General features: G+C 38.8%; 1 protein-coding gene and 1 pseudogene across 2 annotated transcripts in view; one reads left to right on the plus strand and one right to left on the minus strand.

The window, feature by feature from the left end:
- Positions 1 to 25,072, plus strand: part of Stag1 (STAG1 cohesin complex component) — a 288,255-nt gene that overhangs the window by 248,830 nt on the left and 14,353 nt on the right. For both annotated transcript variants that reach the window (XM_055629669.1, XM_055629670.1), the window contains exons 23-27: positions 18,098 to 18,190; positions 20,169 to 20,343; positions 22,043 to 22,182; positions 22,800 to 22,901; positions 24,563 to 24,711. In XM_055629669.1, the coding sequence (XP_055485644.1) occupies positions 18,098 to 18,190; positions 20,169 to 20,343; positions 22,043 to 22,182; positions 22,800 to 22,901; positions 24,563 to 24,711 (659 nt within the window). The remainder of the gene's footprint in view (positions 1 to 18,097; positions 18,191 to 20,168; positions 20,344 to 22,042; positions 22,183 to 22,799; positions 22,902 to 24,562; positions 24,712 to 25,072) is intronic.
- On the minus strand, positions 9,195 to 10,182 carry LOC129693070 (guanine nucleotide-binding protein G(I)/G(S)/G(T) subunit beta-1-like; annotated as a pseudogene).

Consider the following 25,072-nt stretch of genomic DNA (forward strand, 5'->3'; position numbering starts at 1 on the left):
GCTGCTGCTGCTGCTGCTGCTGCTGCTGCTGCTGCTGCTGCTGCTGCTGCTGCTGCTGCTGCTGCTGCTGCTGCTGCTGGTCTTTCTTTTCATAGCTCATTGCATTTAGAGTTTTCTGCATGTGTGTAGGTAGAAACATTTACTTATTTACTTGAGCAACTGTAGGTTATAAATGGCTAGAACACCAAAGAATATGATTTTCCTCACCCCAGCAACCATTAGTTGGCCATAGCTACTTGGGGGTGGGACCTTATGAGCCTCTCCCCCTCCTTTACCCATAATAGAATATTTGTGGGCCTCGTCTTGTGTAGGTTCTCATTGATGATGTGAGTCATGAGTGTAACATTCATCATGTCTGTACTACAGTATGTCACGATACTTTTTCCTATCCTCTGGCTCATACACTCTTTCTAACCGTTCTTCCAAGATACACCCTGGGCCTGGAGGGATAATATAATCATGCCATTTAGGGCTAGCACCCTACAGTTGATCTCAGCACTTTGACCAGTTAACGATCTGTGCATCCGCTCTCTCCCACTGCAAAGAGAAGCTTCTCTGACTGAGAGAAGCACTAATCTGTGAAAAATACATGTAAATATTTAAATGACAGCTTCACTCCATGCTCATTTGTCAAAATAAGAGTAGAAGGTTTCCCCTGGGTCCCACAATCTCCCTAACAATGAGGTTTTGGCCAGTTTTCAATACTAGGTATGAATTCTTCCTGTAGAGTGATCCTCAAATCCGACCAGAAACTATTTGGGTTTTCCCATAGCAGTTATGCCACTGTTGCACCAATGATCACATCACTTAGTAGGCTGGTATAATAGTTTTCAGAGTTCACAGCAAGGTAAGACCATTTGATGACCTTTCTGCCTCAGCAGCCTATGAAAGCATCTTCTGGCACTGTGAAAGCTAGCCAAGCAGAAAAGAAGCTTCTAGCTTAGTTCCACCTTGATTTCTGTATGTCCTGTAACCACAGTGCATTGTGTCTGCAGTAACATGGTCTTCTCATATAGTGCTGGTGGCAGCTAAGATTAGTGACAGTGGGCTGTATTGTTTTAGAGACCTCCTCACATAAGGCAGTATCTTACAGCTGGCACTGGACTTTATGTCTTTTGGAAGTATTATTTACTCCTTTTAGATTTTACTTTTTAGTTAGTTTGAAAAATAGTAAGTTTCTATATGGCTTTTTTTATACATACTGTGTTTGAGTTAGCACTGTCCCAACCCATTTATCTCTCCCTCCTCTACTAAAACCATTTTATCCCCAGTACTCCACATTATGTTGCATGTGTTCTACTGTCCTACCTCCTCTAAAGCCTTCTCCCACCACCACCCTCCCTCTAGAACCATGGCACCCTTTAGCTCCCTGGCCTCTACTACCACTTCAAGTTAAACATAAAATTCTAAGATTTCAAAGCTAGGATCCAATATGAGAGAGAGTATGCAGTGTTTTTTCTTGGGGGCCTGAGTTATTTTACTCAGTATTAACATTTTCTAGTTCCATTTTCCTACCATTCTTACACTTTCCTTTTTTTTTTCTTTATAGCTAAATAAAATCCATTGTGTATATATATCACATTTTTATATCAGTAATATAAAAGTTAAGACCTCTTAACTCATTCCGTTTCCTAGATATGGTGAATAGAGCAATGAGCATTGATGTTCAAGTGTCTGTGAGGTAGGAAATAGAGTCCAAGAGTGGTATAGCTGGGTCATATGATATAGTTCTATTTTTAGCTTTTTAAGAAACCTCCGCGCTGATTTACACTGGCTGCAGTAATTTACACTCCCACCAACCAGTTGTGAATATGAGTTCCTCTTTTCCCACATCCTTTCCTACATTTGTGTCATTTGTTTTCTTATTGCCCATTCTGACTGGTATGAGATGGAACCTCAAAGTAGTTTTATTTTGCATTTCTATAATGGCTAAAGATGTTGAACACTTGTTTAAAAAAAATCTTCATTACCAATTTGTATTTCCTCTTTTGAATAGTCTCTGTTCCATTCCACAACCCAGTTTTTGATTGTACTGTTTTCTTGGTGTTTATATTTTGAGTACTTTGTATTTTCTGGATAGGAATCCTCTGAAGTATAGGTAATAGAAATTTCCTCCCATTCTATTGGTTACTGTATTAGTTACTGATGCTGTGATAAAACACCATGACCAGCAGAAAATGTTGATGAGAAGAAAATGTTGATTTTGGCTTGTGAATTCAGAGGGCTAGAGTCAATACTGGCAGGAACAGCCATGAAACTGCAGGCATGACAGCAGGAAAGCTGGTGGAGAGCTCACTTTTTGAACCATAAGCACAAAGCAGAGAGAATGAACTGGAAGTAAGCAAGGCTTTTTCCTCCCAAAGGCCAGTCCCTGAGACCTGCTTCTTTCAGCACTGCCACATCAAACTAATCCTCCACAGATAGCACCAATACCTTGGAACCAAATGTTGCAAGTTTTTCTGTTTATGTCATATGTTTGGATTGGCACTAGGTTTTAGTAAGGTTGAGCTATTCTTTTTCTCTGAAAGATTAATGTTCAGGGCATCAGACTGTGTTCCCAGCCATTTTCTGCAACAACAATCACTATCCGGGTGTAGGCTCACTTTGGAAATAGAGTAATAAGTCCAACAGTTACCCTTTACATGTTAATCACTTCAGTTATAATGGGATATTGATAGCACTGTATGTAGTGGTGTATTAATTATTGTAGGTATAAGTGGGAAAGAATAAGAACAGTAAACACTATGATTAATGGTTAGTAGTGGAGTGATAAAAAGCAGAGAAAGAATGTAAATTTTAATGACATTTTTAAGAATTCTGGAATTTTGGTTTCTTTTAAAAACACAGAAATATTATTAGAATGTGATTTCATTTTAGTCCCAAATGTAGGGATGTGGAGCTTTTTCAGACTGGCTGCAGCAACTGGCTATGATTTGCCTCATGCTCTAGCAGAAATATGGTTTTGCCAGCTTCAGATAATTTCTGCAACTGTGTGATATTTAGAATTCTAGGAACTTTTCAAAGGGTAAATTTTATGTGATGGCCCCTAGAGGCAGGATGGGTCACTTTGGGATATTGGTTACAGGTTGTCAGTAGCTGTGGCCAAAGAAACAAAGGGAAAGGAATTAGATTCAGGGATCTCCTCTTCCCTCCCCTCTCCTTCCTTTCCCTCCCCTTCTCTCCCCTCCCCTCTGTTCTCTCTCTCTCCCTTCCTCCCACTTCTCTCTCTTCTTTCCCCTCTATCCTTGTTTTCTCTTACCTAGTGTTAGGGGTGAAACTGGGGAAGGGGGATAAAGGGTGGGAAAAGAACACACAAAGTAGCAAAAACCAGCTACAATAAATAGGAGGTGGAACTATATGAGCAAAAAAGTCAGAGGGATGAAGGAGTTTTTACCTCAAGGTAGATGAAGAGATAAAATGTTCTGACAGACTATATAACAGTCCTATTTCCAGTGGCTGAGGTTCAGGGTTCTTGTAAACCAGATGAGACTAGTTTCTTTGGGAGAGGAGAAAGCCAACAGGGAGGGAAGAAAAAAAAATAACAATAAGGGAGGATTTAGGGGGTAATGAAATATAGGGCAAGAAAAGACCAACCAAGATGGCCTGCTAAAATGACTTTGGATATTAAATACAGATGGGATAAACATAGAGGAGAAAATTGGGTGAGATTTGGAATATAAAAACTGCCAGATTGTTGGCTCTTGCCTGGACCGTCAAGTGTCTTTCTCCTGCTGGGCTGTCCTCTTCCATGGGTGATCCCGTTCTCTTCTCTGCCTTGCATTTGGGTGATCAAGTTACTCTTGCAGTTGTTTTCCAGGTTGGGGGTCTCTGATCTGGTCACACCTGTAGGGTTTCCTTCTAGGCCCAATTACAAATGCTGGCCTTCCTTCTGTGAGTTTTTGCCTGTGATCTCTGTGAAAATTCTGATGTAACTTTAGTTCCCATTGAACGTTCAGTTTCCTGAACACTATTAATACCTGTTTCACAATTTCTTTTCCACAGTATCCCAGTGTTTTTGTTTGTTTGTTTGTTTGTTTTGTTGTCAGGTTTTAGCATACTGGCCCTTTGTACTTGGTCTAGTAATTCTCTATGACATCAGAAATCTTTTCTTCATGGCATTTTGCCTCTGTTCAGTTGGCTATCAGTGCTGAATACCTAAGTGCTAAGGTGAGAAGGGGTTTCACTAGTCCTGGTCCCTTTGGCTGCTGCTGTCCTGGGTGTGGCTCGTCTACTAGCTGTTTAAAGTACCCATTGCTTTTCTCATGGCTGTATTCAGCCCTTACCAGCTTATTTTCTGAAGACCGAGTGCCATCCAGTCTGTAATCTCCCAAGAGTATTTTTAAGGTTTAATTTTTTGTTTATGTGTATGAAGGTTTTGGTTACATGTATGTATGTGCAGTGTTTGTGAAGGGGCCCCAGGCCCCTGGAACTTGACTTATAAATGGTTGTGACCCACCATGTGAGCGCTGGGAACCAAACCCAAGTCCTCCACAAGAGCAGTAAATGCTCTTAACCCCTAGCCAGTGTCCATCTCCCACGCCCCAAGAATATCTTAACTAAATGAATAGTAGTCCATTTTGTAACTACATAAGAATTTGTTACCTCTTGTATATTTTGAATACATATGCTTTGATTCCCTTCCCCCTCCCCGTGGAATTAATACTCAGTGGTCAATCTTGTGTAAGACCAGGTTCTGTGTTCTTTGTTGTTTCATATTTCATGCTGAGTCAACATTATAGTACACGTAAGGGATATGATGCAGGTTTGGTTCTTTGTACAGATATTTTTCTTGAATTTAATTTTCTTCTGACCTGTCAAGAGTACTTTCATTCAGGAGATTCTGAATGATAATTATATTTGAAGTTAAATCAAATTATAATTTAACTTAATGATAAACGTTTTACAGTGAAATATTTGAACAAACTGTATCAAAACAGTTTTAGACCATTTTGTAAAATGTAGGTATGCTTGGGTGTCAACCTGTGAATTGAAGCTTTTGACAAGCTCCAAGTGTTGTTGCGTATTCTTTGCTCCAGTGCCCCCTAGTGCTGGGTTTTACAAGCAGCTTTCACTCTTGTCTTTTTTGTAACAGGAACATCATTCTGGACCTATACAGAAGCATTTAAAGAGCTTGGTAAATAGAAGTTAGGACTAAATAGCTCTTTTTTTCATCCTGGAGATAAAGCATTTCTTTCCCGGAGTGTTGTTCTATGTTTTTGTTGTTTTGGTTTTGGGTTTTTGTGTGTGTGTGTGTATGTGTGTTTTGTTTTGTTTTTGGTTTTTTTGGTTTGGTGCCTTTTAAATTTTCTTGTTTACTTTGAGGTGGGCTCCCACTGTGTGGCCCAGGACAGCCTAGAACTCACTATGTATGCCAGGCTGCGCTCATACACAAAAAGATCTAGCTGCTTCTGCCTTACAAGTACACTATGACACCAGCAAGTTCTGTTTTCTAGACTCTTACAAGTATGCTACCCTACTCACCCTGCGTGTTTCTCTTCTACACTGCATGGAGTATTCAGCCTTTAGTGGACTTTGGCCCTAATCCTAACCTTTTAGTCAAATCCAACAAAAATGTATTGCTTGTTTCCCTTTATGACTATAGTGTCTCCTCTTCATATTCCACCTTACTATATAAACAGACTAAAGAAAAGCGGAGTAGGAGAAAGGCTGCTAGAGGGGGCCAAGTCCTTTCCACAAATCATATTCCTAGGAATAAACTGAAATGTTTTTTAAAACACAATAGGATTTTTGTTTATTGCTTTTGTTTTGTTCCCCTACTCCTTCGTTGTAGCTGTGAACAAGAAAAAGCTTGCTTTGATCCTTGCCCAGAATTCCTACAGTAACAAAAAACAGATAAGACTTCTACATGTGCAGTTACTACTTTGAGGAGAAAGGAATGGGGCAAGGATTAAGAGATAATAACTGGACTGGAGAGATGGCTCAGAGGTTAAGAGCACTGGCAATTCCTCCAAGGGTCCTGAGTTCAATTCCCAGCAACCCCATGGAGCCTCATAACCATCTATAATAAGATTTCGTGCCATCTCCTGGTGTGTAGGCATGCAGACAGAATTCTGTATAATAATAATAATAATAAATAAATCTTTTAAAAAGGAGAGATAATAACTATCCCTATAGTTTTACTATAGTTTTACAAAGTTTTACTAGTATGTAAAAATTTTAATTTTACTTTTAGAATCTTTCATGTTTTGCTTTTTGAGAATTCTGTCCTCATTATCTATTCTATTAGTTTAAAGATTATGTTTGGTCATTCCTTGATACCCAAAGTTTAATAATTATGTTCTTGCTATGTCCAGTTGTAACTGTTTGTATTGTAATTGTTTGATTGGTCTAGAAAAGATCCAGGTCTTAATATCTATTGAGCTAGTCATCTTGATACTTTCCTTTAATCTCAGCACTTAGACCTTAGAAGGCTAAGTTCAAGGCCAACCCAGACTATGTAGCAGTGAAACTCTTTTCACAGAAGGCAAAAACCAATGGGGGGGGGGGGGGGGGGGGGGAAAATAATCTGGATGTAATTATTCATAACCAATTCTGAATTTTTGTACAACTCCAGCATCTAAAATTAAATCATCTGGGAAGTTAAATAAACGTTTTCAGTATAGAAAAGTAAAGCCTCATAGTTTGTGGTTTGGCGATTTTGTTGTAGTGGTGGGGGTTTTGTTCGTTTGTTTTGTGTTGTGTATTTGAGACAGGGTTTCTCTGTGTAGCCTTGGCTTTTCTGGACTTTGATTTATAGGCCAGGCTGGACTTGAACTCACAGAGATCCGCCTGCCTCTGCCTCCTGAGTGCTAGAATTAAAGGCATGTGCCACCTCATCCAGCGATTCTGTCATTTTATTAAGAGTGTGCACTGTGTTTGCAACAATAATCCTGGACCTCCAGGATCTTGCTTTCTAGAAGAGAATCTCCCATGAAGGGTAGTTTAGAGTTCCTCTGCTTCACTAGTCTGTCAACAGATGGATGCTGTTTAACACTCAAACTTGTTGAAATATTTCCTGAACTAAGTAATAAGTGAGGATTGAAAAGATCTATCCTAAATAATTATTACAGTGTCAAAAGGTTTTGTTTTGTTTTGTTTTTTTAATGGGATTGTCAGAGACCAAAGACAATTTTAAGAATATTTAGAGACCGGGGATATACTTTAGCCACTAAAGTAATGTGTTGTGCCCTGTACTGACCTAAAAGGCTGGGTACGGAAGGGCATGTCTGTATTCATAGTGCTGAGAAGCAGAGACAGGCAGGTCTGGACTTACTGGCTAGACAACCTAGCTAGATCAGTGAGCTCCAGGCTCAGTGACTCTGTCCAAAAGAATAATGTGGAGAATTACTAAGAAAATCATCTAGTGTCGACTTCTGGCCTATGTATGTAAGCATGCACATACACAAATACATGCACACATATACTAAAGAATATTTAGACAAAACAGAACATTCTCTGTTTTCTAATACAAGAATTCAAGATTTTGTCCAACAAAATTAATGACAAGGGAGTGTATTTTCCTATTGGACCATTTTTTTTTCCTTCATGTCAAACTGCTTTATTACATCTTAAATAACAGTACAGTTTAATATAGTATCTATCTTGCATCCAGCCTCCTTGCAGTACACTGACTTTAAAATTAAATATAAAAGGTGAAAAGGGTACAGGGTCCAGAGAGCTCTACAGAGTCGTTGGGTAGGAAGAGAAGGGGCTTCACTGTATTCTTTGCCAGGTCCAGGCCTACCGCACAGGCACAGCACAGTTTTGTACAGGACGCTGCAGAAAACAGAACGGCGAAGCCACTACTGCTATGAGGGGTGCAGGATACAGGGAGAGGGAAGGGCCCACAGAACACTGCTGTCCAAACGCTGCTGCTGAGCATGGCTTGAGATGGTAACCACGAAGATCCGCATGGAGTAAAAATGGTTGCCTCGGATGCAAAAGGCTGTTCCATGGAGGCGGCTTCCAGGAAGTGGCAAAGAGGCAGCAGAGTGGCTTTCCCCCTCCCCTCCTGAATCCAACAGCAGTCATTCCTAACAGGACCATTTGTTCTGTTTTTTTAAAGTAAAGAAAACAGTGACTTATCCCACTACTCAAGTGTGTAAAGCGCTCGCTGCTTCCGATATGTGTGCAGAGTAGCAACAGTAATGGACAAAGTCGCCACGGTTACAACTTGAAGAGGTTATTTCTTAAAAGAAAAGGAACATCTAAGGACTGAGTCCTATATGCACTTTAGAGCATTTCTACAGCATGCAATTCTAAGAGTAAACCCACCCAATATGGCAAACAATCAAATTGTTTAAAATTTAACTTAGAAAGTCTGAGATCATTATGTGTACATTGTTTCATACACAAATAACCAACTGACTCTCCAAGCACAGGACAGGCACCTCTCTGGAGAACAAATCTCTTGACAGCAGGGGTAGGACGGCTAGTGTCACATGACTACAAACTTCCCTCCAACTTCACAGAAAACCCAAGGTAAAAGCAGAAACTAGACAGTGAGGAGGACAAGTCAGGAGGGAAGGGTGCTGGGAATAAGTTCACTGCTGAGCAAAGAGGGAAGGGTTCTGACCAAGCATTTGTGTCCATTGTAACATGTGCTTGGCTACTTTGCTTCTGATTTATTTTTTTCTTCCACTATGCTGTGTTTGTGCGAAACAGTCATCTGTGACATGAGACTTAAAAAAAAAGAGGCAAGCCCTCCCGCCCCCCAAACCAAACAAAAAACAACAACAAAAAAAAAAAAAACCCAAGCAAGCCAGGGATAAAAATGCATCATTGATAAGTCAGAGACTATCATAGGCTCTGGTTCCCTTAATTATTGAACATAAAGGAATATATTTAAGAAAGAAATCTGAATGCTTCCGAAGTCCTGCTACAAATGACTTATATTTAGAAACAATTACAGAGAAGCAAAGTCTTTCATGAATGCCACAGAACAGGATCACTGATCTAAAATCCAAATGAACTAGTAAAGAGGCGTGTCTGTCTCACAATCATTCTCAGGGTTACCTTCTGGTTAACATTTTTATTGTAGTATTTCCTTTTAAAATTCACCCAAAACAGAACACCCCCCAAAACAAACAAACAAACAACAAAAACAAAATAACCCTCCCAACAACAACAAAAAAGAAACGAAACAGACACCAGCCCGGAAGGAATGCACACTTTGTTTACAGCACAGAAATCCTTCTCTTAATGGGAGTTGTGCTCTTGGTTTCATCAGTAAGTGAAGGAAAAAGATCTTGCCCTTTTGAAGTTCTAAGGGAGGTGTGGGTGTCCATGTTAGTATGGTTGGATAGGATATGCTATCACTGTAACGCTTCAAGGTTGGAATGGTCTTCCAGTCACCGTGGCATCCATCCACCTGCTACTGGCCTTAGTTCCAGATCTTGAGGAAGCTGTCCCAGGACCCCATTGCCACAGCCATGCCATCATCAGTCACCCCCAAGCAGCTGACTCGGTTGTCCAGCTAAGACACCTGCTCTGTCAGCTTTGAGGGCATCCCAGACATTACAGTTGGAGTCGTCGTACCCAGCAAGGAGGAGGCGGCCACTCTTGGAAAAGGAAACAGATGTGATACCACAGATAATGTTGTCATGGGAGTAGGTCATGAGCTCCTGGTCTGCACAAAGGTCAGACACGCCTGCACGTAGCATCGTCTGAGCCAGTGGCAAAGGCATTGCCATTGGGAAAAAAACATATGGCATTGATGTCAGACTCATGTCCTGTAAAGGTCTGCCGGCACATCCCTTCTCGGACATCCCAGAGCTTGGCTGAAGCGTCACAAGCACCAGAGACAGTCTGGTGTCAGGAGCAAGTGACAGGCTCATGATATCTCCAGTGTGTCCAGTAAACGTGGTTGTCTGCTGGCCGGTCTCGATGTCCCACAGAGCACAGGTGGTGTCTCCAGAGCTGGTAACTATCTGATTGTCATCCAGGAACCGGCAACAGGACAGATAACCTGTATGTCCTGCCAGCTCGCAACTCACGCGCACATTCCCTTCACGAGTTTTCAGATTGTAAATGGAGCAGATATTATCCAGGCCACCACAGGCCACGTAATTCCCGGAAGGAGCATATGCACAGGTCATGACCCAAGAGGAACGCAGAGGGATGGCATGAACCTTGTTTGTGGTGTAGCTGTCCCAGATGATGAGTTTTCCATCCTGAGAAGCACTGACATTGTTCATTCTCTGTTAGCTTATTTAGACCTGTGTAAGGAAGTGAGATGCAAAATCTAATGACTTCCTAAACTGATTGTCAGTTTTGAGGCAATAAACTTATACCAAAAAAAAGTTATCTTATTGTAGAATAAGAGTCTTTAATCACAGAATGTATCATTACCTGGGTAAGACTCATTGTTTTAAGTTATTTTTCTATTGCTCTGATAAAACACTATGAGTAAGTCAACTTATAAAAGAAAGCATTAATTTACTTACCGTTTCAGAAGATTAGAGTCTATGACTATCACACAGGGAGCATGGCACCAAAGTTGTAGCTGAGTATTTACATCTTGATCTACAAGCACAAGGCAGAGCACTAACTGGAAATGGTGTGGGCTTTTGAAACCTCAAGGCTTACCCCAGTGACACACCACCTCTAATGAGACCACACCTCCTAATCCATTCCAAACTGTTCCACCAACTAGGGATCAAGCATTCAAACACATGAGCCTATTGGGGGCATTCATTCAAACCACTACAGTCATATTTGCTGAGTGACTATCATGGCCATTATAGAGCCAGTCTCACAATAGTCTGCATATAAAACATATTAACTCTTTCATCTAGAGCTTTCCACTTGGTATTTATTGGTACAGTTGAACAATACGCTTCTCAGAGTAAAGAGACTTAACAGTGGCTTTTATCTATTTCACCACGCCAGCTGTTGCTTTGGGAATGATATCCTGTCTAGGTGGAGTACAGTTATCTGTAATTACTGCTTCATAAGCTGCATTAATCCACACATAGCATTCCACTAAACAGCATTTAAAACCAGAGATACTGAGTACATGGTCCTAATCAGTATTATCAAGGAATATTTTAATAAAAGCTCCTCCGGAAGCTGATTGTTCCGCGCTTTAAAGTAGTTCCTCCACACTATATACCACTGTCTCAGTTTCTTGGTTATGCCTTTCGCTAACTATTGAGCATTTTGTGTGTGTGTGTGTGTGTGTGTGTGTGTGTGTGTGTGTGTGTGTGTGAAATACTATCTATTGTCCTGAAATAATTTTTCTCTTTGCGAAGAGAGGGAAAAGACATGATGTCATTCGCCTGAGTTCAGACATGCTGACATCTAAGCATGGTCCATCCAGCATCAGGGCCTTGATACAAAGCACATTCATTCCTTTTCACTTTTGTTTAGCTTGCAAAGGTAACAACCAAGTGATTATGTTTAGTTTGCTTTTTATTTTGCATTTCTCTGTGTACCCAGTGAACTGTCTCCTAGGAAGGTGGGTCTGTCCATCTTTAAGCTCCACTGACAGCTGTTATTTATAGAAAACTTCCTGTTGTAACACAGAGGAAGTTTCATTAATACCATGAGTAAATCTGGTGTCTTAGTTATTTTTCTATTGCAATGAAAAGACACCATGACCAAGACAACTTAAAAAAGAAAAAGATTGAGGAGGGAGTCATCACTTACAGTTTCAGAGGGTTAGAATCCATAACTCACAGCAGGGAACATGACAACAGAAAAATAAGCATGGTGCTGGAATAGTAGCTGAGCCCTGACATTGAGACACAACCATGAGGGAGAGGAAGTGAGAAAGTGAGAGTCACTTGAAATGACATAAGTCTTTTAAACCTCAAAGCCTACGCCCAGTGACACACTTCCTCCAACAAGGGTACACCTCCTAATCCTTCCAAAACATTTCCATTAAGTAGGGACCAAACATTCAAAAATATGAGCATATGGGACCAGTCTCATTCAAACCACCACATCTGGTTTTCTGTAATCACTCCTTGGGTTTGATTAATCTGCTAGAGTAATTCTAAAACTTAAGCAATTTATCATTTTATTATAAAAGATGCATGCTGATACACACTTAAAATCCCAATTCTTGGGAGGCTTAGACAAGATTTCTAATTGAAGGTCAATCTGTGCGTTAGTGAGCACCCTTTGATTTTGATGATGATGGTGGTGGTGGTGGTGGTGGTGGTGGTGGTGGTGGTATATGGATATAGATGAACACCCGAATAAACTGGGTAGGACTATAGGCACTTTAGAAGGATAGAGTTTCCATGTTCTTCCTAAGTGCATGATCCTCCAGAAACTCTGACTCCAAGATGAACTCTGTTCATCATTCGAGAAGCTCCTTAAAACCCATCCTTTTGAATTTCTATGGAAACTTCATTACATAAACATGCTCCATTTTATCATTGGTTCTTGGTGACCAACTCAACCATTAGCTTACCATTCCATGGAAGTGGAAGAAAAGGTTTGGTTGTTTGTTGTTTAGTTGTTCACTTTCATTATATGTACTGAGCTTCATTTTTTTATTTTTTTATTATTAAAATTTATTCTCTTTGTATCCCAGCTGTAGTCCCCCTTCCTTGTTCCCTCCCAATCCGACTTCTCCCTCCCTCTTTTCCTTTCCCTTTCCTTCTCTAACTCCTTCCATATTCCCTCAAATTCATGATCTCTTCCTTAATTATTGTTACGTTATGTATGTGTATGTATGTATGTATGTATGTATGTATGCTAATGTGTATATAACTTATTGAGTCTGTTTAGCTTTTCTTCTCTGTACATATGCCCAGACTCAGGATTGGACTTAGTAATTGGCTATGTAAGAGTTTATCAGTGGAAGAAACCAATTCTCCCTCTCTCCAATTCATCTCCAGATGAAGAACTGTAGCTCTATCTAGGGAGCATGTAGAATTTCTCCTGTGTGCTTTAGCATGTGAACTGGTGTTTCATTGTGCTGGTTTTGTTCAAGCAAACATTTTTGAAAGTTTGTGGGAGCATTTTCCCTGTCCTGTATAACAAACACTATCTAACAGCAAACTTCTTGTGTCTCTGGCTCTTATACTCTTTCCTCCCCTTCTCCCATGATTTTCCCTGAGCCTTAGAGGTAGGGGTTTCATTGCAAATGAGTTGTGGTTGGGCACCCCACAGTCACTTATTCTATGCATTTTGACCTGTTTTGGATTTCTTTAATTTTTTCCCATCTGTTGGGAAAAAAAGCTTTCGTAAAAAAGGTGACAGCTAAATTTATCTGTGGGTATAAAGGTAAGTAGAATATTGCTCAGAACTATAAGGGAAAAGGGTTTAAAGGTCTAACACTTAGTTATACCTTGTCTTTCCAATGAGTAGCCTGATGGCAGCCTTACCATGCTCATTAATGCCTTCTCTAGGCACCATTCACCATGCAGGTGTCCCACAGCCAGGTCCAGGAGCAAGGTGATATCCCTCAGGTGTTCTTGACTGCACCATCTGGGACCGTGCTCATTTCAGCAGTTCAGTTATACCAGATGGTTGTGATAGGGCAGCGAGCTAGGAGCAGCAACAACCTCACCCAGCTACTGGTAGTGAATTTGAATGCCACCTACACCACCAAGAGTAAATGATCCACCCACCACCCTGGAATGCCGTCCCAAGGGACAGCACCACTTATTTATTGTTGCCTTTTCACGTTTTCTTTACACACACATTGACTGTCCAAAGGAGGGAAGCAGGGAGGAATGGGCAGCCACACGACTATGCCCTCTCTCTCCAGCCAAAGAAATGGGCCTGCCTGCCCTCCCTCCCACTTCCCTCCTTCCTGCTCTACCTATCATGCTGTTGATGGTAGAGCTGTTCTCCCTCCTCAGACCCCTTGCCAGCTTGGCTCAATGTTTGCTATGAGTATTAGCTTACCCAGTGGACTGTGCCCACCTTCCCATTCATAGGACTTCTGTGGGACTGGACACAATGTCTCCCTCTAAGGAAGCATTTGGGGCCCTCTCTTCAGCATCTTTGACGACCTCTGATTAGCTCTATGTCTGCCACAATATGGGTCAAAAGAACACTGTCCCTGCCCCTCAGGGAGCCACTGGGAGAGATGGGGGTTTCACTCATGCTGCCACCCTTTGTCCCTTTCAGCTCCTGAATAGTTGGGCCTGTGCACTGGGCAGGTTATTGGGACCACCTGCCCTGCCTTGCCACTCTGTTCCCAGGGCTGGAGGAAACCATTAGCTATCTCTTCCCTTTGTCTGTCTCCCTTCTCGCTGCTTTACCTAAAAGTTGATTTTGAACTTTTTATTGGGGGAGAGGAAGTAAAAAAAAAAATGTACATTTTTTTTTAAATATCAGCCATTAGTCAACTCATTAGCACAGAAAAAGTCACTTCACTTTAGAAAGTACAAAGATTTTAAGAGTTGTTTGCCAAGAAATAAACAAAGATCAAATATTTCTTTAATAGCATCTACACAGCTTGCTCTCTCTCTCTGGATCCTATGGGTACTCAGAATATTAGTTTTCCTTTCTAGAAAACAGTAATATTATTACTGGGGCCTGATGTGGTACACACTTTTAATCACAGCACTCTGGAGACAGAGGCAGGCATGTATCTTTGAGTTCAAGGCCAGCAGGGGTTACAATAGTAAGACTATTTCAAAACAAGGAGAGGAAGGAAGGGAGAAAAAAGAAAAAAGAAGAAAGCAAATAAATAAATCTGGACTATTAACAGTTATTTCTCTCAATGGTTCTGAGATTTATAAACACAACATAATATGTGTTACACAGTAAGCTTTCAACAAAAGATTGTATTGACTATCATTTTATCATATTTCATACTATCTTCTACTGTGTCACACAAAAGTTTAGTGCTCCTGTGACAAAATAAAAATCTTTCAGTAGTTCCTTACTGCCATTAGTATAATACCCAAATAATTATCATGGCATTTTAAATGGCCTCTTCCTTGCATTAAATGGAAATGGATCCTGTTTTCTTCTTTTTGCTTTCTTGCTTGCCCGTGCCCCAACAAACTACAATAACTTTTTTCAGTAGTATATTAATGCTTTTCAACATTCTTTGCCCTGCCTAGAATAACTTTTTTGTTTGTTTTTGATGGGCATACAGATTCTAAGGAGGTTTTTGTTTTTGAGACAGGATTTTGTGATAGCATTGCAGACATAGGTTACCATGTGTGGCCTGTGTCAATGCAAAATACAGCTTTCACTCAAAAGGAATAAGAGATAGTTTATTTTTTAAACCAAATATGAGTGACTATGTCCAAGCAACATGATTTCAGCTGTCTCAAATAGCGTATTCCACCATGGAAGTGTTTGCATGATATTTTATTACTTACAAAACAAAGTCATAAATTAGGGCCACTACCAAATACATGTGAGAAGGCATTCAAAGGAAAAAGCTGGCAAGCATGGAAACAGTTCTGCAGAAAATGAAGATGTCAAAACAAACCAGGCACAGAAAGCTAAAGATGCCTCGTGAAGTGTGCTTGTTGTTACCACAGAATATTTCATTGTCCCCACCATGGGTGGTGATAGGGAATGGGAAGGCATGTATTACTAACAAAATCTCTCCTAACCTACACTGGTGTAGGGAAACACCTTTCCAGGCTGGTTTGTTTCCTCTTTGTTCCTAGGAAGTATTTCGTTAAGTTGATATACGTGGCCACCTTGGTAGAAAATGCCTCTTACACACCATAAAACTCGACATTTTCATATCCCCCTCCTCCTCTACAACAAGCATAATTCCCTAAAACAAAGATCTGTTGGGATTTGGACCCCTAAAACTGGTTTTGCACTCTGTTGAAGGTTTGGTTATGAGTCTCAGCATCTGCTTTGATATACTGCTAGGTAGAGTCTTTCAGAGGCCCTCTGTGGTAGACTCCTGTCCTGTTACCTGTTTTCTCCTACATCCAATGTCCATCCCATTTGTCTTTCTAAGTGAGGATTGATCATCTTACCCCAGGTCCTCTTTCTTGTTTATCTTCTTTAGGTGTATAGATTTCAGTATTTTTATCCTATCTTATAGGTCTATATAAGTATATACCATGTAGAGGACAGGAGCTCCACAAGGACCAAATATATCAGGACACAGGGGTCTTTTATGAGACTGTTTCTCCAACCAAGGACCATGTATGGAAATAACCTAGACCCCTGCTCGGATATAGCCCATGGTAGCTCAGTATCCAAGTGGGTACCCTAGTAAGGGGAACAGGAACTATTTCTGACATGAACTCAATGGCTGGCTCTTCCACAACCCCTTTACCCCCCATGGGAGGAGCAGGCTTGCTAAGGCCACAGAAGAGCACATTGCAGCCAGTCCTGAAGAGACCTGATAAGCTAGGGTCAGACGGAAGGGGAGGAGGTCCTCCCCTATCAGTGGACTTGGAAAGAGGCAGGGAGGAAATGAGGGAGGGATGGTGGGATTGGAGGGAATGAGGGATGGGGCTGCGACTGGGATATAAAGTAAATAACCTGTGATTAATATAAAAAAATAAAAATTATTATTTTAAAAAACTGGTTTTGCCAGTGTGTTGGGAGATCCAGACTTTCCAGCAACATCACTGAGATGGTTTTCCTCAAAAGAGCAGTGCTTCCTTTTCAAAGACTGTGGATCTTCTCAGTCATTCTGCTATTTTCACTTCAAGTCAGAGTCAGCTTGTAAAAGATTAAACAACATCCGTAATGTGAAATGTCACTCCTCTCCGTGTTCAAAGCATGAACATCTCTCTAGATTTCTGATCTTGGAAGTATATACAAGAAGGGAGTTTGGCAGATTTTGTGTACTGTTAATGATTGATTGCCCATTTCCTACCTAAAGAACTGGATACAGTTTAGTGTGGGAAGTATGAGCAGGTTTTATTGTTGGACAGTTAGTAACTCAGGAGTGAACCAGTTTAGCAGACAGCTTTGCAGATTTTCTCTGTTGGCTCCTCATTCACAGGGTTTATCTCCTGGATACTGGATAAATTTGTATTTCTTTTCAAGGCTCAAAATTCAAGGCTCTAGTATCAAAGACGGATATATAGATACAGATGTTTGAAGGATATATATTTATTTAGAAGAAGAAGCCAAGCTTGGGAACATGTCTTTAATCCCAGATCTCTATGAGTTCCAGGCCAGCCTGGTCTAAGTAATGAGTTCCAGAACAGCCAGGGCTACATAATGAGACCCTGTCTCGAGAGAAGGAAGGAAAGGGGCCTGTAATAAAACTCAGCATATCAGTGGTACTTGCTGCAGAGCCCGATGACCTGAATTCAACCTTGGAGTACACAGGATGAAAGTAGAAAAACAACTCCTGAAAATCATCCTCTGCCTTGGCATGTACATGCATATGTACACAATAAACAAACAAACATAAAAAATAGTTTTAAAACAAGAAAATAAAATTTCTCTTCATACTTTTCAAATGTAACCGTATGTGGAATGTTATCAGAGTATCTAATGTGAAATCATGTTTATCTCCAAGTTTAAATTTAAGTCACCTACTTCTTCCGCCCCCCCGCAAAAAAAAAAAAAAAAAAAAAAAAAAAAAGCACTGTAAAGATAGGGGACATATTTTGTGCTAACTTGTTCTTTTCTTTTCAGTTTGCTGCTGTACTCCATCATCTTTTTCAAAGTTTTATTTTTATTATTTTAATTACATGTTTGTGTATATGTCTGTAGAGATGTGTGCATATAAGCACAGGTGCATGGGAAGGCATTGGACCCCCTGCAGGTGGGACAGGTAGTTGTGAACTGCCCAGTATGAGTGCTTGGACCTGAACTCTGGTCTTTAGAAAGAACAGTACATGCTCTTAACCACTGAGCCATTTCTTCAGCCTCACATTCCATCATCTTACTGCTATATTATGTGTTACAGAGCTAATGATTATAATATCAAGCTAGATGAAACTACACTTATAAAGGAAAATCATTCTGAATAGTCACATTGTTCATTTCATTATTAACTATGGCTGAATGTTTTATATCGTTGGGTTCTCTGCCCTTTCCACTATGTTCAATAACTAGCAAATAACTGTACTAATTGGTGCCCAATGATAAGTTTAATTTTATTGATTTCCTCTACAATAAACCATTTGCACTGTTTTCTGGGATGTGGTTATTCATGGTTTTTTTATTTTAATGTGCTTTATAGGAGGATTTGTTGGTATTGAGGAAAACAGTGAAATCTTTTTTGGCTGTTTGCCAACAGTGCCTATCTAATGTTAATACTCCAGTTAAGGAACAGGTAAGAAATTCTTAATTAATATTTTTTGGTATTAACTATTATTAACAACCCAAATGTATTGGTGAACACTAGAAGATGTAATTTTTCAATTTTAGAATTATATATCTATCTATAACATATGCAACCTACAGTTTCAATTTCTGTGTATTTTAAGTTATATATTCTGTTCTTACACTTGACAAGTATACTCTTGTCATCTCTAAGACTGAAGTTCAAATTTAGAATTCCTGTTTCCTAAGAATTTTTTGCTAAAATATTGAGAGTCTAGTGAGCTGACCTATAACTTGCATTAACTTCTCACCTTCAGCTCCTATTACCAGAAAGAGCTTCGTATATACACATGTGAATACTTCAGCCTGTGTGTCTAAAGTATGTCCATACCACTCCTCCAAAGAAACTGGTCTCTTGACCACCCTGAGGTATACACCTTGATATGGTGTAGCTGCAGAAAAAGACCTTTTATAGGCGTTGACAAGATGATCAGCTCTTTCAGAGCAGTGAACTCCTAGACTGGTGTACTTGGGTAGTAGTATCAGTATTCAGGTGAGGAGAGCCTTCTGGCCAACGAACCCTTTTTACAGAGGCATACTGCATAAAGATGGTCAAAATGGGACCTACAAAATCTAAGGTTTTTCCATTAGAAAAGCTAGAAATATTTATAATTATACTTCCTTATTAAGGAATACTTCTATGTAAAACAAAAATGAACATTTACTACCTATTTTCTTTTGTATTGGGCTAGAAAATAAGTCAAATTAAAGGATATTCATCCTTTAAAATAAACTACAAGTCTTTTCTTACCAGGTTATATAGCCAATCTTCCTAAGTCTTACTCTCTAACTCTCCAGAACCCACCATTACTGCCTAAAATAACTAGCCATGGCCAGTTAAGCCAAAATCTGATGTTTCTGCTCTGGTATGTTTTATATCCAAAAATATCCTGGATTAAAAAATATATATTCTCCTGGATTCTCTTGAAAGTTTCTACCTTTATAAATAGCTTTTCCTGGGTACCCTGTGCAGTCAGCACATGAGTTGCCATTATTTTTGCTGGAATTAGAAGCCAGGTATATAACTGTCTCAAAATAAATGCCGAAGTTGCCATTTTTCCTTTTAAGTCAGCTTTAGAGATTTAAATCTGGAGGTTTCTGCACTCAGAATAATCTCACAAAACCAAATATTATAAAACTCTTGGAACATTTTTACCTCATCAATTAAAACGTAAAAATTTTGCTGTATAATATTTGTCTTTGCAGAAATGTATTTGAGGCTTTCAGATAGTGGCTTATATATACTGGTTTGAATCTAATTTAAATCCTAGTTCTAAAACATTTTATATTAATTTTTTTAATCTAAATAGTAGCTTAAGTTTTGAGTACTACATTATAATTTGTTGAATTGTAATTTATCATATAGGATATGTTTACTACTTAAGTCATGTATAATTGATTTCTAGTGTCATCTCTTAATTACTCCTATATTACCAGAGTTAAACTTTTTATTTATTTGTTTATTTGTTGTTTATTGAGACAGAGTTTTTTTTATGTAGCCTTGACTGTCCTGGACTTGCTTTGTAGACCACGCTGGTCTTGAACTCACAGAAATCCACCAGCCTGTACTTCCTGAGTGCTGAGATTAAAGGCATGTGCCACCATGCCTGCTTGAACTTTTTTTAATTCAAGCCAAAATTTCTGTCAGCTGTTCTTTAGTAAATACATTCAACTTAAAAAAAAATAGATTTAGAAAATAATGTCTTCAATGTAGCCACTGTCAAATGAGAAAAAATGTCTTCTAATGAGAAAAAATGTGAAAAGTTGGAACTTAAATTCTTGTGGTTTTTATTGTGGTGTTAGTGTTGAAATATTATAATTTAGTATGTTCCTATTACTTTGGTTTGTAGATATGCCTATTTTCATATACTAATAGATACTCCTGTATTTGTGTACTATTCTGCTAATGAATTCTCTTTGCATTGCAGGCTTTCATGCTGCTCTGTGATCTTTTAATGATTTTTAGCCACCAGTTAATGACAGGTGGCAGAGAGGGCCTTCAGCCTTTGGTGTTTAATCCAGATACTGGACTCCAGTCTGAACTCCTCAGTTTTGTGATGGATCACGTTTTCATTGATCAAGATGAGGAAAACCAAAGCATGGGTACTTAGGGCTTTTTTCACCTTGTCAACCTCAAAAGAAAGCAGAGTAGGGTGGGATAAATTCAATTCTAAAACTTGAAAGATTTTTCTGTTTTTTTAAAAATAGGGTGTGGTAGTTGTGCATAATCCCTGCTAACTGACAATTCAGCCCTGCCTGGGCTACACAGTAAATTCTGTGAAGGACTAATCCCAGATAACAATGGACCAGGATGCGAGAGTGTCATTAGAGTCACAGATGCTATCCTCTAGATCTTTGAGGGCAACTTTTTCTAGGATTACAAATAGATAGACCATTGTGGAAAAGAGAGTCTTCGTTGTGAATTGTGAATGTTTCTACAAACTTTTGAAAATATATTTTCGTGGGGACTGGAGGTAGCTCAGTGGGTAAGAGAACCTGCTGCTCTCCCAGAGGACCTGGGTTTAATTCCTAGCACCTACATGGCACTCACAGCTCTCAAGAATTTTAGTGTCAGGGGATTCGATATCCTCTTCTGACCTCCTTGGATACTAGTCAAGCACATGGTGCGCATATACATGCAGGCAAATATTCACACACATAAAATATAATAATTTTGTTTTGCTTAGGGGTTGTTTTTGGTTTTGGGTTTTGTTTGTTTGAGGGGGTAGGTTTTTGGGGTTTTTGTTTGTTTGTTTGTTTGTTTGTTTTTCTGTTTCTTACTATCCTGGACTCACTTTGTAGACCAGGCTGGCCTCAAACTCCAACATCTGCCTGCCTCTGCCTTCCAAGTGCTGGGATTAGAGGTGTGTACCACCATGCTCAGCAAAATTAATTATTTTTAAATTAAAAATGGAAATGTATTTTATTTGGGGCTAAAGAGAGTTCAATATTTAAGAGTACTTGCTGCTCTTCTAGAGGACCCACGTTCAGTTCCTGGCACCCTTGTCAGGCAGCTCACTACCAGTTACCTATACCCAGGAGGTATAGGTATATATACCTATACCTGTGCACGTATGGCATATACTCACATAGACACAAATACATACATATAAATAAGTAAACTTAACAAGGCACGGTGGCGCACACCTGTAATCCCAGCAATTGGGGAGGCAGAGGCAGCTGTATCTCTGTGAGTTTGAGGCCAGCCTAGTCTACAAAGTAAATCCAGGACAGCTACAGCTACACAGAGAAACCCTGTCTCGAAAAAAAAAAAAAAAAAAAATAGGAAGGGAGGGAGGGAAAGAAAGAAAGATAGATAGATAGATTATATGTGTTTGTATATATAATTTCTGACCAATTGTGTAATCATATGTAGAACAAGCACCAAAAACAGACTATTCCATACATTTCCATTTCAAAAAAAAAAAAAAAAAACTCAGAAATTTCTTCTCTGTGGTAATATATTACCACATAAGAAATGCAGAAATTGTAAAAAAAAAAAAAAAAAAGCAATGTCTTTATAGTTTACCTTAGTTTCTAGAAGATAGGGATCTTAGTTCCTACTATATATTCTGAAGTAATAAGCTGAATGTCTTCATCCCATTTGAAACTGAATTGGCTAGGATTGCAGCTCATTAGTAGAGCGTTTACCTAGTATATGCAAACCCAGAATTTGGTCCCAAGCACAGCATGTTAAATAAATAGATAAATAAATCAGAATTAATATTCAGCTAGGTTTCAATTCTACAGATTCTCTGTATAAACAAACTAAATTCATAACCACTTAATTTTCTGTGGCTAGAGGGTGATGAAGAAGATGAAGCTAATAAAATTGAAGCCTTACATAAAAGAAGGAACCTACTTGCTGCCTTCAGCAAACTTATCATTTATGATATTGTTGACATGCATGCAGCTGCAGACATCTTTAAACACTACATGAAGGTATTGTTTTATATTTTCCCCCTTCCTATATGGTAGAGAAATAGGTAATTAAAATGAATGGATAACTGAAGCTTAAGTTCTTGGCTTTCACCAGTGAATGGTTGGTAATTTTGTGAAGTTTATCACTTTGGTAAATGTACTTAAGTTCTTTATCGTCTGTACCATTAATTATTCCATGTAGTATGAGTTCCTAACACTTCGCTGTCTGCTCTTTTTTCTATAAGCTCCATTTCCTAATCATGTAAAAATTACTACTCAGAATTGTTAATGGTCTGACCAGTCAGGCATAGCCAAGAACCAACAAAATTTCCCCAGTATACATACTTTGTTTTCAAATCAGAGGGAGCGTTTTCTTTTTTTGCAAACTTGTACAAAGACGTGTGCCACCACTCCCTGGCTGCTCCTGGTATTTTTAGTTGGGTTTTTTGTTTTTTGTTTGGTTGGTTTGTTTAGTTAACTTTATAATCTTAAATATCAAATCTTTATGTAAACAATACCGTTTAACTCTCCTTTTCAAGGTGGAGAATAAGACTGATATAATAGTTACCTTCTTTTTCACCGATGCATTCCTACCATGCAGTTTCCTAATTCTAAACTGTTTTCTTTTTATCTCACAGTATTACAATGACTATGGTGATATCATTAAGGAAACACTGAGTAAAACCAGGCAGATTGATAAAATTCAATGTGCTAAGACCCTCATTCTCAGTTTGCAACAGGTAAGAAACTTGTGAGGGGAAATAGATAAAACTTCTCTATGCTAATTATCTCATTTATTTATTTTTTTTAAATACAAAGTGTGATTCACATCTTAAGTAGATGAAATCTTAAGGTAACTGACTCTTGGACCAAAGGAAATGTCATATTAGAAAATTTAAGAAATAATAATTTTCTAGGCATGTTCACATACACCTTCAATCCCAGCACTAGGGAGGCAAAGGTAGACAGATATCTTCTCTATGAGTTCACGGTCAGCTTGGTATACAGAGCAAGTTCCAGGCTAATCAAGGCTAATCAAGACCCGGTCTCAAAATAATAATAATTTTTAAATTAAAAGTAAAAAGTATTTAACTTGCTGAGCATGGTAACATATGCCTTTAATTCCAGCACTTGGGAGGCAGAAACAGGCAGAACCCTGTAAGTGTTAGGCCAGCCTGACAAACATAACAAGTTCCAGGACAACCAGGATTATACAGTGAGACCCTATCTCAAAAGAAAAAGTTTAAGGGAGGGTTATCAATGATACAAAAATATACTGTATATATTGAGTAAGTTAAATAAGCTGATACTCTGAAGTAGTTAATTTTATTTTTATTTGGATTTAAGACAGTATCTCACTGTGTTGTCTAAACTGGGCTAAGCAATCCTCCTGTTTCATCCTCCCAAATAGTTGAAACTGGATATATACACCACTGTACCCACTGAAAATATTTTGCAAATTAAGGAAATAAATAAAGCAAGAATTAAGGTAAAATAAGTAGTATGGTACCGGTTATAGATACTATGAATAAATTAATATAGGAAATGTTCAGATTTTTAGAATTTAAGGCTATTATATATCACTGTCTTTAAAAACATTTTGAATTTTAAGATTTTATAAATAATTTGCCACATTTATTTGAAAATCTGTGGAAGAACCACTTCAACTAGTTACAGCATAGTACATAGTTTAGGCAATGTGTTACTGAAGACTGCAGAGATGGTCAACACAACTGAAAACAGGCTCTCTCTCAGGTAGGTGGGTGTGATGTGTGTGAAGTAAGAAATTGAGAGTATACTGGTGGTTACCAGAGACTCAGAGTGAAGAAAATAAATGTAAATAAGTTTCTATCAGAATGACAGGAGGGAAAGGCTCTAGACAAGTCTGGACACTGAATATCCCTAACCCAGAAAGTAGATTTATACAAGCACAATTTAGTATCTAGATTTAGTAATGAGATAATAAGTGCTTTAATATTATTACTGCTCTGAAGTTTTGTTTTTACTTTAATAGAACGAATGGCATATATGTAATTTGTAAAATAACCAACTTAAGACCTTTTGAGTGTATTTCGTTGTTGAAAATATATCTATCCTCTTATTCAACTATACATGAATACTTACATGATATGGTGACCTATAATATAAACAGGGAAAAATGTTCTGAGCCCTTTATATCATGTTGGTAGGTGCTAAACATATCTTCTTTCTCCATTTTAAAATACATTGTTTAAATGTTATTGTTCAACTATACGGCATGTACTAGACTGTGGTGCTACTGAGTTCTATGGTACCTTATGCCCTTTTTACTTTAATTAATATTACCTATTCTAAAAGTAAATAAAATTTCAAACATTTCTTAGTTGTAAGGTTTTGTTTTGTTTTTAATTTATTTCACCAGTTGTTTAATGAACTTGTGCAAGAACAAGGTCCTAATCTGGATAGGACATCTGCCCACGTTAGTGGGATTAAAGAACTAGCACGTCGTTTTGCCCTTACATTTGGCCTGGACCAGATCAAGACCCGAGAAGCAGTTGCCACGCTTCACAAGTGAGATAAACACTTTCTGTTCTTCAGAACTGGTTTGCTGAAATAGAAATAAATAACTGTTATTCAACCCATTTTTAAAATGACAAATAATAGAATTTTCAAACTATGTGATCTTAGGGTATTAATGAAATTACATAGCAATATTTTACTTTGAAAAAGCTTCCATAAACCACCTGTGGGTGTTTTTTCCATTTTATATAGTATAAAGAGGAGTACTTTGGGAGAGTATGGTAGCACACGCCTCTAATCCAGAACAGCCAGGACTGTTATACAGATAAACCCTATCTGGGGTTGGGGAGAGTTCAGTAACCTATCCTTTGGTCTGTAAGTGAGACTGTGTTGTAGGACATTTAAATTGATG

Source organism: Psammomys obesus, unplaced genomic scaffold, assembly GCF_907164565.1.
Source record: "Psammomys obesus unplaced genomic scaffold, mPsaObe1.curated_primary_1811, whole genome shotgun sequence".
NCBI lineage: Eukaryota > Metazoa > Chordata > Mammalia > Rodentia > Muridae > Psammomys > Psammomys obesus.